General features: G+C 46.5%; 1 protein-coding gene across 6 annotated transcripts in view; it reads right to left on the minus strand.

Moving 5' to 3' along the window:
* KIF20A (kinesin family member 20A) overlaps positions 1-17,210 on the minus strand; it is a 50,498-nt gene that overhangs the window by 6,751 nt on the left and 26,537 nt on the right. For all 6 annotated transcript variants that reach the window (XM_056574679.1, XM_056574680.1, XM_056574678.1 and 3 more), the window contains 4 exons: positions 11,168-11,332; positions 9,649-9,788; positions 9,464-9,566; positions 2,734-2,944 (listed from right to left, as the gene is read on the minus strand). In XM_056574679.1, coding sequence (XP_056430654.1) covers positions 2,734-2,944; positions 9,464-9,566; positions 9,649-9,788; positions 11,168-11,332 — 619 coding nt within the window. The remainder of the gene's footprint in view (positions 1-2,733; positions 2,945-9,463; positions 9,567-9,648; positions 9,789-11,167; positions 11,333-17,210) is intronic.

Genomic DNA, 17,210 nt, shown 5'->3' on the forward strand with positions numbered 1-17,210 from the left:
TGCCCAGGCAATATTTCAGGTTCACGAGCAAGAAATAATTAGGAATTTTCTCATGAAAATGGGGATTAGAAGTAATTCAATATGGGAACTTCTGGAAAGTGGTAGATTAAAATCCTTGAGGGATAAATCTAACGCTCTATACATTAAGATAAGTAAAGTATGGGACAAGATTTTAAAAAATTATTGGAATTAATGGTAGTATTTGGTGTACCCCTTTATGGCATAATAAAAAAGTCAGGATACACGGATTGGGAAAGTAAGGGGATAACTGAAGTAAATCACTTATTTACACAAGGAAAATTACGGGAATGGTCAGAGATAATGATGACATTTAAGTTAGACACTAATAATATATTTAACTATATGCAAGTCAGTTTGAGAAAGAGGAAGATAAGGGAAGATTTATAACAATCTCACGTTTTGATTGAACTAATAAATTCAAGGGGTAATGAGAAAAAATTAATGAGTAAAATATATAAGGCTCTTCTTAATAGTAAAAAAGAAGTACCTTACTGGAAAATAAAACGGGAAAAAGACACAGGTGAAATTAAGGAAGAAGAGTGGGGGACCATTTTTAATAATTTAGAAACTGCTTCAATTAGTGTGAATCACAGAATATCATATTTCATGATGCTATATCGTACACAATATACTCCAAAGCTTATGTATAAGATAGGATTCCGGGAAGATCCCAAATGCCCCAAATGTAATATTTATGATGCTAATTGGCTCCATATGGTGTGGAACTGCTGTAAAGTGTGAGAATTCTGGAAAAAGTTGTGGATATTATGAATGATAGATTTCAGGAGGAAATAAGGTACGAACTAAGAACTGTCATGCTGGGTCTAAAATTGGATGGAGTCAAACATGAAAAAATGATACTTAAATTGTTCGGTATAGCTAAAATTATAATTCTTAGAAACTGGATGGCTCCTAAGGCACCGTGTATACAAGAATGGTGGGACTTTGTAAAGAAAAGAAAATATATGAAATAATGTATTATAAAATTTTTTTAAAAAGTGTAAGAGAATTGAAGATTAATGGAAGAGAGTGGATGAGTGATGGTGCCAGGCTGACGGGGCATTGTACTATGATATTTTTGTATATTTTGTTATTGAAAAAAATAAAAATAAATAAAAAATAAAAAAAAGACTTAAGTCATCCTATTTCTGTATTAGAAGAATAGTGACAATTACATTATAGCACATGTTTTATGATCCAGAGGAAAAAAAAAATTTCAACCAAGAGAACCTCTTGAAGGCTTGATAGAGGTTTTAACATGTCAACACACAATATCCTGATACAACTTTAAATGGGCAGTAAGATTCAAGAACTTTATATGTTGTATATTTTGGCAAAACCTAACATTTTCTTATGAAATATATTAGACAGGTTTTTTTCTCAACAACATATTAAACATTTTACACTACATTAAACGTCAAGGGTGGGGAAACAGAGAAACAAAGGGTCGGTTTTAGTAGGACAATATGGAGGAGAGGGTAGAGGGATTACCAAAGCTGTATAGTGGTGGACGTCTGGCCTCCTAATCTTTTTATAGAAATGACAAAACCACCACTAGGAGTCTCAATACCATCTAGAACATAATCCTGTATAAGTCCAGTAAATGAGGGTGGAACTAGCACTAGCTCTGTGCTTACTCCTGTCCTATCAGACTGCAGCAGGAAAAGTGAGGAGGGTGTTACAGAGCAGCCTTCAGTGATTGGATGGAGAGACTCCGTACAGCAGACACAGGGAGGAATACAAATCCCCTCCAAAGTCCAGAATGACAAAGCAATCCATAATACAACTGGATTCAGGACATTATGCATGTTTACCAATACACTTGAGAAATAGGCCTAAAAAAAAAAAAATATAATAATAATAATAATAATAATAATAATAATAATAATAATAATAATAAGTGTGTTTTGGAGATTTGTTTTACTTAGCTGTGCTCAGAGCAGTTGGATTTTTTTTCTAAATAATCTCACACCCCTCACTCTCCACTTCCATGTCATTCCCCTGTCATGCTGCACTTCCTTGTGCCTGGGTTCTGCTCAGCCAATCAATAACTGAGACAGGACACCGCTGTGGCCACTAATTGTCTGAGCAAAAAGCTCCTTGTGCAACACGGATGCAAAGTGTGGCCGAACAGATCATGGGGTGGATGAGAGTAGGGATAGAGCGATTATTGGTTTGTCCGATATTATCGGCAGACAAGAAGGAGCGTGCACCCCGAGAACAGGCAATTCCAAAACCGGGGATGGGGCAGCGGTTAAACTCAGGACCGGCAGGAAGAGAGAAGTGGGGCGGCAGCAGTCTCTGGACAGGGGGGGGGGGGGGGGGGGGGTCGGGGGGTATGGAGGGTGGTGTCAGCGGCATGGGAGCGCGGACCACGGGAACAGGTAATTATAAAACCGAGGATGGGGGGAGGCAATGGGGCAGCGGCAGTGGTTAAACTCAGGACAGGCAGGGGGAGAGAAGCGGGTGGTCTCTGGCCCCGAAAAAGCCGCTGCAGTTCATTGAATTAAAGCGCCCCGCTTGGTGAAATAGCCGATAACTTATACCGGAATAGTCCACAGATTATCGGTATCGGCCCTAAAAATAAAATATCAATATCGGTCAATCCTAGATGCGAGTTTAGTTTTTTTTTTCCCCTATTCAACTGCGCCAAGAGGGTCCACTCATTTAGGTAACCACAAAAACAATTTCATTAACTTTCTTCAGCCTTACCTTCATTCTTTAAACGTAATTCATCTTTCAAATCCACAATTTCCTGTTTAAGTCTGGTAAAGTCAGATGCTTCATTTGTTGCTAAACGCTTAGACCTACGAAGGGGAGCACTGTCTCTGTTGCTTATACTGGCATCTAATGGATTAGAAGCTACACTGTTAGAAGCCTCTTCCAGAGCATCCTCCAGTTCCTGAATTCGTTGATCTCTTTCCTAGATGACAAATAGAATATTGCTTTCAAGAAGTTGTAATATAGTGATCAGTTTCTGATTTTTCTGACCATCAACTACAGTCCTTGAAAACTTTTATAATTACAAAAAAAATAAAGGAGATTTTTGTTTACTTACTGTAAAATCTCTCTCGAAAGATCCATTGTGGGTCACAGACCATGGGTGTATGCTGCTGTCTCTAGGGGGTGTGACACTATGGTAATAAAAAAAAAAAAAAAAAAAAAAAAAAAAAAAAAATCGGCTCCTCCCAGCAGGATATACCCACCTTCAGGCCCTGAGGTAATCAGTTTTAGTTCCAGAGCAATAGGAGGAAACCAACAGGTCAAAGGAAACCCAAACTGTCCAAGAACCAGAAGAAGAAAAAAAACATAACTGAACACACCCTTGGACAGAGAACCAAAAGGAAACCCCAAAGAAGGGCGGGAGCTGTGTCCCCCAATGGATCCTTCGAGAAAGATTTTACAGTAAGTAAACAAAAAACTCCTTTTCTCTATCGGCTCCATTGGGGGACACAGACCGTGGGACGTACCAAAGCCGTCCCTTGGGTGGGCAGATAAGCAGTCGGCCGTTCCACTGCCGCCTGCAACACTATAGGGCCCAGACTAGCATCAGCCGATGCGAAAGGTATGAACTCGGTAGAAACTCGAGAAGTGTGCAAAAAAAAAAAAAAAAAAAAAAAAAAAAAAAAAAAAAAAAAAAAGACCAGGTAGCCGCCTTGCAAATCTGCGAGGCAGAGGCTCTATTCTGGAGAGCCCCAAAATGCCCCAACAGAAACTGGTAGAATGAGCCACAACCCTGAAAGGAGGAATCTTCCCCTTACAGTGAGGTTCCGAAATGGCGGACCGAATCCACCGAGAAAAGGTGGCCTTGGAAGCAGATTGTCCCTTACGCTTATCTTCTGTAAGGACGAAAAAAGAAATTACACTGACGAAACGAAGAAGTGATGGAGGGATGAGACCGAACAGCCCGGACTGCATCCCACTAGTGTAGTAGGCGCTCCTTAGGATGAGAATGAGCAAGACAAGAAGACGGGAGGACATGTCCTCACTGAGAGGAAAGGCCGAAACCACCCTAGGCAAAAAGGAAGGATCTGGCCAGAAAACAACCTTGTCCTGGTGGATCACCAGAAACGGAGAACGGCAGGGGAGAGCTGCCAATTCAGACACCCTCCGGATGGAGGTGATAGTAACAAGAAACGCTGCTTTCCAAGAAAGGAGGCGGAGAGATGCCTCTCTAAAGGCTCAAAGGGTTCACCCTGGAGGGCACTCAGGACCAGATTCAAGCCCCAAGGGGGAGAGGGTGACCGATAAGGAGGAACAGAAAGTGTCACTCCTTGAAGGAAGGTCCGGACATGAGAATTAGAAGCCAGAGGCCGCTGGAAAATAGAAAGGACCGAAACCTGACCTTTAAAGGGAACTGAGAGACAACCCCAGTTCCAACCCGACTGCAAAAAAGGAGAGAAGACGTGGAACCGAGAAGGTTACAGGAGATAAGTCCTGAGCTTCACACCAACGAAAATAAGACCGCCAAGTACGGTAGTAAATACTTGCGGAGGAGGGCTTACGAGCCCTGAGCATGGTGTGAATGACTTGGGAAGAGAACCCGTGGGCCCTCAAAACAGTGGTCCCAACCGCCACGCCGTCAAATGCAGCGACTGTAATTTGGGGTGGCAAAGAGGACCCTGAAAGAGGAGGTCCGGACGGAGCGGAGGGTGCAGAGAAGCGTCGTCCAGGAGCCTGACTACATCGGCGTGCCACGACCTTCGGGGCCAATCTAGAGCCATCAGAATGGCAGGGACGTCCTCTGTTTTGAGCTTCCTCAGAACCCTGGGAAGGAGAGCAAGGAGAGAAAACAGAGAGGGCAGGGGAAAACCCCGCCCAAGGAATCCCAAAGGCAGCCACGGCTAGAGCCAGGGGGTCCCGGGACTTCAAAACAAATGAAAGAATCTTCCGATTGTGCCGGACACGAGAGAGTCTCCGTCTAGAATGCCCCAGAGGTCGCAGATCTGCGCGAAGACTACTGGATGTAGAGACCACTCACTGGGGTCGGCTGAGGAAGTCAGCTTCCCAGTGAGCACACCGGGAAGGAACCGCCGAAAAAAAGGCTGGAAACATAGGTTCCGTCCAGAGGAGAATCTTTGACACCTCGGCAATGCTGCCAAACTGCGAGCGCCGTCGTGCAGACTGATGTCGAGGCATTGGCCGACTGGATGCGGACAGAACAGGACAGAAGATGGGACTCCCAATGAAGAAGACAAAGAAAAATCGCCCCCAGGTCCAGAATGTGTATTGGAAAGAAGGGCTTCCCGGAGAGGCCAGTGGTCCTGAACACACCACCCCCAGCCCGACAGAGTGCCATCTGTCGTGACTACCTGCCCGTGGAGGGAAGGAATGGTCATCCCTGAAGAAGGAGGGGGGGGAACGGAGCCACCAGAGCAGAGACTGACGGATCCGATGAGGGAGAGCAACCTTGCGATTGAGAGACAGAGGAGATCTGTCCCATAGAGAGAACCGCCAGTTGAAGAGGACAGTAATGAAAACTGGGAAAAGGGAACGGTCTCCATGGCCGCTACCATCCGACCCAAGACTTCCATATGAATTTGAATGGAAACCGGGGCCTTGGCCCGAAGAGAGCGGACTACAGACACGAGCGTCAGACGGTTGTCCGCAGAAGACAAATCCGGCCAGAGACCGTGGAAGTGAGGTCCCAGAAGATCAGAGACTGGGTGGGAGAGAGAACCGACTCGTCTCCACCTGAACATCCACCCGAAGCGATTCAGGGTCTGGAGTGTAAGATCCACAGTCTCTAGAGTCTGGACTCTGATGAGAAGGTCGTCCATGTAAGGAGGCTCCGCACGACCGCAACAGGACTATCACTGGTGCAAGGATCAAGGCAAAGACCCAATGAGCAGTGGCCAGACCAAAGGGTAGGGCTACGAAATGAAAAAGCCCCTCCGGAACTGGAAGGCGGAGGAACCGCAGATGGCCGGGAAATATGAAGGTAGGCATCCTTGATGTCCACTGAGGAAGAAACTCCTCTTGTGCCCTGGATGCCACGGAAGTGGCAGAGAAGATGGCGGTGAGACGCTTGAGGCCCAGAATCGGCCACACAGAACCGCCTTCCTGGGAGACCACAAAAAAAAGGTGGAATAAAAACCCCCGCAAATATTCCCCTGTAGGAACGGGGACAATGACTCTCTGGGCAGGGACTAGAGGGCCTCCCGAAGAAGGAGACCGGGGTGTTCGGGACTTCCTGAATATGTGTGGTCCCGATGTCTTGAAAAAGTAAGAGACGACCTCCCACCCGAGAAAAACCTGCGGGTGGTGGCTGCACTCTATGTGGAAGTGGGATTGCGGTTACCAGATTTGGTCAGAACGGTTGGTGTCCGACTTCCAAGACGAACTCGCCCGGAAAGAGGGAGACCCCTTATTGGGGCCAAAGGTCGGAAAGGACCGAAAGGAAGAGGACTTCCCCTGGGAAGAAAAGCAAGCCTTATTTTGAGGCAACAAGTAACTTTTACCCCCCCCCCCCCCCCCCCCCCCCGCCACGACCGAGATAATCTCGTGAAGGCGCTTGTCAAAGAGACAGGTACCAGTAAAAGGCAACTCTGTAAGAGACCTTTTTGGAGGCGGCATCCACATCCCATGCCCTAAGCCACATGGGGCGGCGGAGGGCCGCTAGGAGACCCACAGCAAAGGCAGCACCACGGACTGACTGCTGAAGCTGTGCACAGAATTCCCCAGCATTGGAGAACCAAAGCAAGATAGATCCTCCAGGGGAAATCCCGCCAGGATACCCTGACTGAGTTGTGGGCACCACAACAATAGGGTCTCGGACCCAGAGCCTGCTGCGTCCGAGGCAAACTCCGCCAAGGACTCCGTCTGGTCCGTCGAGTCCTTGAAGGCAGCTGCTTCTGCCAGCGGCAGTGTAGTAGCCTAGAGAGGCGGGAAATTGGTGGAACCATTGAGAGAGGGGAAACCACCTTAGAGGCAAGGTCCTTGGCGAATGGGTAACGCACTTGAACTCTCTTCATTCCCGTGAACCTCTTGTCCGGATGTTTGCATGCAGATTCCAGAAAGATGTGAAGTTCAGCGTGAGAGCTGAACCCTTGAGGTGCTGGTTGAGCACAATGAAAGGATACTTCAGGAGTAACAACCAAAGATCCTGGGTCCTCTAAGTGAAAGGAGTCTCATATGGTCGCAATCAATGAGTTCACCGTTTCAACTATATCCGAGCGGTCCTCTGAGTCAGATGCCGATTCGGAAGCCTCATCCACCAGTTCACCAGGAGAAAGTGAACGCATGGAGGCAGCCCTGGAGGGGGGCGACCCTGACCGGGTACGCGGCTCTGGCGGGGAAGAACGGCGATTCCGGAAACGTCCTCTGGAGGAGCGACATTTGTGACCAGATGACATGGGGAGGAGAGACCCACGGAGGGACGCCCACGTCTACCTGGAGAATCAATGTAAAAGTCAGACAAAACACCCCAGTACACTTCGTGAGAGTGTTAGGCTTGTGTAAAAGAGGAGCGGGACCCACCAGAGGGCCGGCGCAGGGCAGACCTCTTCCATGTAGACACCATGTCACGTGAGGCCTCAGCCACCACAAGGGGGACTTGAGTCAAGTCAGCCATATACTGGGATAGGAAGAAAACCCAGGCTGAAGGGGCAGCCGAATCCACCGGAATTGTAACATCCGAGAAAACTGGGGGGTCTGGGGGAGCAGGCAGAGTCAGTGGGCATTTTAGGAATAATATGTTAGAGAGACAAAATAGAGACTAGCAGTCTAGTTGTCAGTTTAGAGGGAGGGCAGAATAGCATCCCCTATGTCAGTAAAGAGTTAACCCCTAGCCGCATATGTGACCGCGGGGAAGTGAGCGGGTGCCACACATATCCATCCCCCCCCCCCCCCGGCAGCTGCCGAAGTGAAGTAAGACGGCGCTTCATGCGCCCGACAGTATAATTCACACACACACACACACACACACACACTGCAAGGAAGAGCCTCCCGAGAGTTCCGGCCCCTGGGGACGGAGCTATGTAGAAGTCAGGGACGAAGGAGTAATGGCGCCCGCTCCCTGTTCCGAGCGCACATGACAGCACATATGCTCGTGGGAAGTAAGGGGGCGGCATACACACCGGCAGCAGCTGCCGGAGAATATGAAAGTAAGCCGGCGCTCCGTGCGCTCGGCCAGTAAAAAGCACCGAGGCTGTCAGCCGCATATAAGGTGCTGCGGCACAGCTGCATAGTAAAACAGTCACACACAGTGAGGAGAGTAAACACACAGTGTAATAAAGAAATTATGCCCCCAAAGATGTCACTGCTCGCCCCAGTACGAGCCAGCCCCATAAACTTGAAAGGTGGGCCAAAAACAGAGGGTCTCCAGAGGTTGCAAGTCCTTGCACCTAAGGGAGAGAAAGGGAAATGTACTCACCTCAGTCAGAAGAAACTTACCTAATGTAGTCTTCTGTGAAGTCTTCAGTCAGCTTTTTGTCCCTGCATCAAGCCTAGCTGCTATGCGCGAGCAAGGCGAGCAGAGAAAATGGGGGACCCAGACCCATGAGGTACCAACCCAGGCGCTGACCGTTAGCGAGAGGGGGTTAACAGCGCATATACGCAATGTCTGTGCCCCCTTACTCGCAATGGGGAAACAGGGAACTGGAGTCCCTGAGTCCCCACCTGAAAACATGAAAGAAAAAGGAATGAGGAAAAAAAAAAAAAAACTAACACGTCCCTATACTAGAAAAAACAATTAATCAGAAGACCTGGTCTGGAGAATTCCAGACCATGTCCACCTCCTGCAAGACACTAAGCTAAAACTGATTACCTCAGGGCCTGAAGGCGGGTATATCCTGCTGGGAGGAGCAAACTTTTTTTTTTTTTTTTTTTTATTACCATAGTGTCACACCTCCTAGAGACAGCAGCATACACCCACGGTCTGTGTCCCCCAATGGACCAGATAGAGAAAATAAACCCATTTACATGATTCTATTCATCACGAACTTCTCGGCTCTGCGTTTGCTGACTTTAGCCTGCATAAATTAGTTCAGCTTTCAGGTGCTCCAGTGGGCTGGAGACTCTCTCCTAGTACTGTATCCACCTTTTCTAGCCCACCGGAGCACCTGAAAGCTGAACTAATTTATGCAGGCTAAAGTTAGCAAACGTCGAGTCGCGAGGTTTGTGACAAATCGAATCACTGTAACTTCACTCATCTTAATTGCTATGGGCAACTTCTCTGGACAGGTTTTTGATAAGTCTCCCCCAGCGAGCACAAAACAAGAGGAACAATAGCTATAAAAGTGAGGATAGCAAAATAAAACAAAGTTCTTTCCAGAGAAATGTTAAAATTACAAGAGTATCAATGACCGTAGCTATATACTGACTTACAGGGTCACATTCTGTTTTCCCCCCCCCAAGGCTAGTAGCAAAGCCATGCTACTTTTTTTGTTAATTTGCAAGGGTACCAATCACATCACTGTGTATTGACTTAACCAGTACACACCTCCAGCTCCTGCTTGTAATAGTTTGTAAGGGATTCCTTTAGGTTTTCCAGTTGATCCTCATACATCTCTTCCAGTAATTCTCTCTCATCTTCCAAAGTTTCACTTCAGAGAAACAAGGAAACAAACAAATAAAACTTAGAACTGTACATTAACAAAAATACATCCTTGAAAAACACAGCATTACCTAGACTGCGTTTTTTGTTGCTGCATGATTTCCATCATCTCATTGCAAACTTCCTTCCTGACATTTGCCTCCAAATCAAGATTTTCCTGGCTCTTTTTTATCAGAAGTTGTTTCAGATTTTCAATAACTTGCAGCAGTTCCTGAGAGGAAAAAAAAAATAAAAAATAAAAAAACAAGTGTAAGAATATGAACATATTCCATTAAGGCTTTTTTTTTTGCTGTGTTCTAGAACAGTGGTTCTCAACCTTATTCGCGACTGTACCCCCCAAAGGGAACTTATGCACAAGGGGTACCCGCAGACAAAATACCGTATTTATCGGCGTATAACACGCACTTTTTAGGCTAAAATTTTTAGCCTAAAGTCTGTGTGCGTGTTATACGCCGATACACCCCCAGGAAAGGCAGGGGGAGAGAGGCCGTCACTGCCCGCTTCTCTCCCCCTGCCTTTCCTGGGGTCTAGAGCGCTGCTGTCGGCCCTTTTCACCCCCTGGTTATCGGCGCCGCTGCCCGTTCTGTCCCCCTGACTATCGCGCTGCTCCAGGCCTCCGTCGTGCGTCCCCGGAGTCGTTGCTATGCGCTGAACGGCGCGGCGCATGACGTCAGAGCGCCGCGCCGTGCATAGCAACGGTGCGTCCCGCACGACGGAGGCCTGGAGCAGCGCGGACCCGACTCAGGTAATTATGCCACCGGGGATGGGGGTATACACGCGCACACACGCACCCTCATTTTATAAACTTTTTTTACCCAAATATCCTTGGTAAAATGAGGGTGCGTGTTATAGGCCGGTGCGTGGTATACCCCGATAAATACGGTAAGTCATAAAATGACTTTTCATAATGGCATGTGCTTACCTTTATACTAATGAAATACTTAATCCCCTTGTGCAATTATTCCCCCCTTTTGCCATATTGAATAATAATGGCACAAGGGGTTTAAGATGGAGGGGGGAATAATGGCACAAAGGGATTAAGTATTGCATTAGTATAAAGGGATCAGGGGGGGGGGGGGGGGGAAGATAATGGCACAAGGGCATTAAGATGGAGGGGGAGGGATAATGGCAAAAAGGGGATCAAAGGGGGGTGGGGGAAATAATGGCACAGGGGGATTAAGATGGGGGGGGGGGGGGGGGGAGAAATCATCATTATCCCTTTTGCCATTATCCCTTCTTCCCTCCATCTTATTGCCCTTGTGCCATTATTTCTTTACTCCCCGCCCATCCCCCTGGGCTAATATAATTCTATAAAATACATTCAATAACATGCCTCCCACACACTTAGTTTTTACTTTTTTTTTTTTCTTTAACATTACCAGGCCTGTTCGGGTAAACCACGTGTTGGGCGGGCTGCACCGATGGGTGTTGTCTTGCTAGCAACGAGGCAGCTCCCGTAAAGTAGCCGCTGCACTTTATAGAGCTGCCACGGCCATTCCCCGATCTGCGCTGACAAATACTGGCCAATGCATGTCCCTTAGGGGTACGCGTACCACCTGTTGAGAACCCCTGTTCTAGAATGGCACCAACCTCTCTATTGAATGTTGTGATATCAGCCTCACTGTTGCCTTCCTCATCAGATCCACCTTCAGCATCCTCATCATCTGTATAACTGCGGTTTGCCAGTATGCTGCTCTCCTTGATGAGGGACTGAATAGTTGGAAGATTCAGTTTTACTGAAGGTGCTTGGACAAGCTGTAAAAAGCAAATAGAAATAGAAACTGTTAGATCTGCTAGTCTCAATGTCAGCAACATAAAATGTGAGACTTTCTGAAAATAAACTTTCTACCATTTATATTAAGGCTATATGCTCCCAAAAAATGTTTCATTTGTTTTTGTCTGCTATTGAAGGGTCCCCTATTGGGAAAGAAAGGCTCAACAATCTTTCTGAATGACCAAATACTGTACTGTACCCAGAGTAATTACCTATAAATTATAATAAAAAGCAATATTACAGTAGAATCTCCCAGTGCCGTTCAATCACCTCCTGTACCATTTTATCCCCTTTGATCCCTCCAATGCCACTTTATTCCTCCCTCCTTGAACCCCCTGTGCCCTTTTATTACCCTTTATACCCTGCACCAAACCATCCCCCTTAACCCCTGTGCCACATTTCCTTACTGATCCACCCCCCCCTGTGCCATTCAATTCCCTCCCCCCCTTTATTACCGTGTGAATTAATCACCCCCCTCTGCCATTTGATTCCTCCTTTATCCCCACCCTAGGTAATAAGGGATGCAGTGAGAATTTGTTCAATTTAGATTTTTTTTTACTGAAATGCTGGTTTTACCCCCAATTTTTTCTCATTTTCACAAGGGATAACCGGAGAAAAATCCCGCAAAATTTGTACCACCATTTCTTCTGGGTATGGAAGTACCCCATATGTGGACGTAAAAGTGTTTTGTGGGCACACTACAATGCTCAAAAGAGAGGGAGAAAAAAAGTTGATTTTTTTTTATGCTCACCGTAAAATCTCTCAGGAGGATCCACTGGGGGGGAGGGAAATACAGAGAGCGTGGGTATATCTTGCTGCCACTAGGCATACAAAAAGAAAGTCGGCCCCTCCTGGCAGGATATAACCCACCTACTGACTCCAGACTCCAAAGCTGCCGAAAAGAGGAAGTCCCTGGCTTGAGAGGGTTGACGAGCAAGGTCCGCCAAGTCCTCCCGAGGGGTGCCTGACAGGATGTCCTGCCATAGCTGAGAATTTCAAACAGAAACTACATTGGACACCCAAGCGGAAGCGAAGGCGGGTAGCAAGGACAAACCTGCCGCTTCAAAAGGCAAATTTCGCGAAGATCAGCGAAAAGAAACTCCTGGATCAGGATCCGAAGTTCTTGGGTCCTCGGATGAAAAAAAAGTGTCCCTGATGGCTGACACCAAACCGTCCCCCATATAAGACGCCTCAGAGTAGTCCTAATGATCCGAGGTGGATTCCAACCAGACATCCACTACTTCCCCTGGAGAGTGGGAGCATGCGGTGGTAGTCTTAGACTGGGGCGTGTCAGACACCTGGGGAGCAGCCCCTAGAGTGGGGGGGGGGGGGGCGCTGCTGGTGAGCTGGGGGAAGAGGAGTGAGATCTACAGGAAGAATGACTCAAACACACAACTCTGGAGAAGAGCCTGCCGAAGTTACTTTAGGGGTGCTTGTGAGAGCGCTGGGAGTGGGGGGGGGGGGGGACCGAGCGGGACTCCCTGGGGTTTGTGCGCAGGGAAGACTGCTCCAAGGTGATAGCCACTGATCTGGAGACCCTAGCCAGGTCAGAGATCGACTGGGAAAGGTAGAAAACCCACTCTGGGGGAAGGGCGGGCACCGCGCATTACGGAGAGACATCCTGAGAAGGCGGCACAGGGGGATGGAGCAGGTAGGACAGGTGGATTCAGTGGAACCACCAGGCACCAGGCGCTTCGGGTCGGACATAGTTGCTAGTGGGAAGTACTCAGCAATAAAATGGATCAATTTCATCCAGGTCCTGTGTCCCATTGCTGGAGCTGGGAAGCAGGCTGTGGCTGTGCTGTGTCCCAGCTGGAGCTGAAGAGGCAGGAAGCAGCCGAGTCATTCAGGAGCCAGAGAGGGAGGCACCCAGAAATTTACCCCCTGAAGTGCAAAAAAAAAATTGAATAAAAATGTAAAAAATCATTGGCCGCAGAAGAGAGCAGGGCGGGTGCCCCGCCAGTGCGGCCGTAGTATGTGAGGTGGGTGGAGTCAAGTCCAGGCGCAGGCCGCAGCCTCAATTAATATGCACCGCACAGTGCGTACATGCCCGAGAAGTGGGCAAAATTTTTAGTAAAAAACGTGCTTCAGTGGAGCTGTGGGCTGGTGCTGGAGCGCTGAAAACACTAGTAAGCAGTGCCCGCTGTGGGGGGGGGGGGGGGGGTTGCCCTGCTACTCACAGACATGTGCATAGAGGGAGACTGAAACCCCTAACCTCTAGAAATAAAAGGTAGCCTGCACCCCCAGGAAAATGCCCCTGGGGCCCCAATAGGCAGATAAAGAGGTGCTATAGAGGGAAGGGGAGCTGGGAGAAGGAGAGGGACATACTCACCCAAATCAGCCGCACTTAAAGCGGTACTCCATTGAAAAACTTTTTTTTTTTTTTTTTAAATCCACTGGTGCCAGAAAGTTAAACAGATTTGAAATTACTTCTATTAAAAAAATCTCAATCCTTGCTGTACTTATTATCTGCTGCATACTACAGTGGAAATTATTTTCCGTTTGAAACAGAGCTCTCTGCTGACATCTCTGTCCATTTTAGGAACTGAATAAATAAAATAGAGTATCAGGCCATACATATGCCCCTAATAAACACTAAGCCTCTCGGCAATAGACTGTAGAAAAGACTAATGTCCACTTACAGACAGAGGCGCCTTATTAAAACATAACTTTTACTGATAGCAATTAAAATTCATAATAACCAACAAATAGTGCACAAAAGTGATGAAAGAAAAAGAAAAAACCTGTTAGGTAACAGTAAATATAGCCGTGTGTTCACACATAGATAATATAAAGTAAATAAGTACGCTCCTAGTTGTCATCACAGTAAAAAGTTGGTGATAGTATTGAATACACCATACTCCACTGGCTGTTTAAAGCAGTGCTCGCTATTCACAAACAAGGAGTACTTAGTCCCTATTCCCAACGCGTTTCCATGCAGGTAATCGATGTAAATTGTTATTCCCCGCACTTCATCAGGGGTCATGGAATCTATCATACAAATATTGGAGCAATAGCTTAGAAATATTATAGTTAAAAGGAGGGGGCCCATCACTATATCAAAAAAGATATACAGTCGTGTATAATAGCATCAATGGGCAGCTTAAATCACCCTCAGAGAGACAGATCCCCAAGCGAACTCATCTATCCAGCCATCTGATACAATGACCCCATGCTTCTGGGTAAAACAGACCTGTAGACAAAAAAAAACAAACAAATCTCCCTTAGCAACCCTGGGTTCACTTACCCCCTGTGTCGCTCCTCAGGGAAATTAGAGGTTTTTACTCACGGACTGCTGGATAGGTAGAAGAGACCCAGGGGAACCGGATACTGAAATAGCAATATACCCGTGCTCTATTTACTTGTACACATAAACCGCAAATATTGTCTAAATAGTAAGCATTTGGTAAGGTAATCCTAAAGAACTTCCATACCGTGTCGGCAAGGGAAGCAGTAAGTTGCCCCAGTGGCAGGGGGTCCCGGAACGATATCCAGGTTATGAGCGTGTTAGATGAACACACCGGCGTCTTACCAACACCGGCACGCATCCCATTTACGTAATTGGAGGCCAGTCCCCATGATGCCGCAGCTGGGGGCGGGGCCTCCACACAGCGCCGGATAAATGAATGAAGTTAGTCCAGCCCATGGTGTTAGAACAATAGACTCCTAACTTGGGCAAAACCTAGAGACATATCAAAATAATAACAGCAAATTCACTATCTGCATATCTTGTCACTGCCGTATGCAGTATTAAGCCGCCTAAAGCTTATTCAGTTGTTATGAGAGGTATGGCCGGGATTTATTCCTGCCATCACCCCTAGCAACAACTATAGGGAAAACATATATAACCCATAAAAGGAGTTTTATCCAATGCTTAAGACTAGTAAATGTAATGATGACGAGAAATTGGTTACGGAAGGAGGTGTATAGGGGAGATCCGACGTAATTGACCTGTAAGTCACTAATACCGGTGGGATCTGTATCGAGTACTCTGCCATTGTTCTAATGCTGTTTTTATTGGATACCATGATTTACAGGTCAATTACGTCGGATCTCCCCTATACACCTCCTTCCGTAACCAATTTCTCGTCATCATTACATTTACTAGTCTTAAGCATTGGATAAAATTCCTTTTATGGGTTATATATGTTTTCCCTATAGTTGTTGCTAGGGGTGATGGCAGGAATAAATCCCGGCCATACCTCTCATAACAACTGAATAAGCTTTAGGCGGCTTAATGCTGCATACGGCAGTGACAAGATATGCAGATAGGGAATTTGCTGTTATTATTTTGAAATGTCTCTATGTTTAGCCCAAGTTAGGAGTCTATTGTTCTAACATCATTCACACTTAACCGGTATCGCATCCGCCGTCTTACCTACCATGGGCTGGACTAACTTCCTTCATTTATCCGGCGCCGTGTGGAGGCCGCGCCCCCAGCTGCGGCATCATGGGGACTGGCCTCCAATGACGTAAATAGGATGCGCGCCGGTGTTAGCAAGACGCCGGCGTGTTCTTCTAACACGCTCATAACCTGGATATCGTTCCGGGACCCCCTGCCACTGCAGGGGCAGCTTACTGCTTCGCTTGCCGACACGGTATGCAAGTTCTTTAGGATTACCTTACCAAATGCTTACTATTTAGACAATATTTGCGGTTTATGTGTACAAGTAAATAGAGCACGGGTATATTGCTATTTCAGTATCCGGTTCCCCTGGGTCTCTTCTACCTATCCAGCAGTCCGTGAGTAAAAACCTATAATTTCCCTGAGGGGCGACACAGGGGGTAAGTGAACCCAGGGTTGCTAAGGGAGATTTGTTTGTTTTTTTTTGTCTACAGGTCTGTTTTACCCAGAAGCATGGGGTCATTGTATCAGATGGCTGGATAGATGAGTTCGCTTGGGGATCTGTCTCTATGAGGGTGATTTAAGCTGCCCATTGATGCTATTATACACGACTGTATATCTTTTTTGATATAGTGATGGGCCCCTCCTTTTAACTATAATATTTCTAAGCTATCACTCCAATATTTGTATGCTAGATTCCATGATCCCTGATGAAGTGCGGGGAATTTAAATCGCTTGCCCGCATGGAAACGCGTTGGGAATTGGGACTAAGTACTCCTTGTTTGTGAATAGCGAGCACTGCTTTAAACAGCCAGTGGAGTATGGTGTATTCAATACTATCACCAACTTTTTACTGTGATGACAACTAGGGGCGTACTTATTTACTTTACATTATCTGTGTGAACACACGGCTATATTTACTGTTACCTAACCGTTTTTTTTCCCCTTTTTCTTTCACCACTTTTGTGCACCATTTGTTGGTTATGAATTTTAATTGCTATCAGTAAAAGTTATGTTTTAATAAGGTGCCTCTGTCCGTAAGTGGAAATTAGTCTTTTCTACATTTTAGGAACTGCCAGCGTAAAAGGAAATCTCCATAGCAAACATATGCTGTTCTGGGCAGTTCCTAAAATGGACAGAGATGTCAGCAGAGAGCACTGTGCTCATGATGTCAGCAGACAGCTCTGTGTTTCAAAGGGAAAAGAATTTCCACTGTAGTATTCAGCAGCTAATAAGTACAGGAAGGATTAAGATTTTTTTATAGAAGTAATTTACAAGTCTGTTTAACTTTCTGGCACCAGTTAATATATTTAAAAAAAAAAAAAAAAAAAAAAAAAAAAAAAAAAATAGTTTTTCACCGGAGTACCCGATGTCTTCAGCCAGCTAAGGTAGGGTGTCCCGGACCAAAAGGTACAACCCCAGGAGGGAAGGGGTTAACTGTGCACTCTATGCCCCTTGGTCACATATGGGGAAACAGGTAGTGCCATGCTCCTTAACCCCCGCCTAAGAAAAAA

Source organism: Hyla sarda, chromosome 4 (assembly GCF_029499605.1).
Source record: "Hyla sarda isolate aHylSar1 chromosome 4, aHylSar1.hap1, whole genome shotgun sequence".
Classification (NCBI taxonomy): domain Eukaryota; kingdom Metazoa; phylum Chordata; class Amphibia; order Anura; family Hylidae; genus Hyla; species Hyla sarda.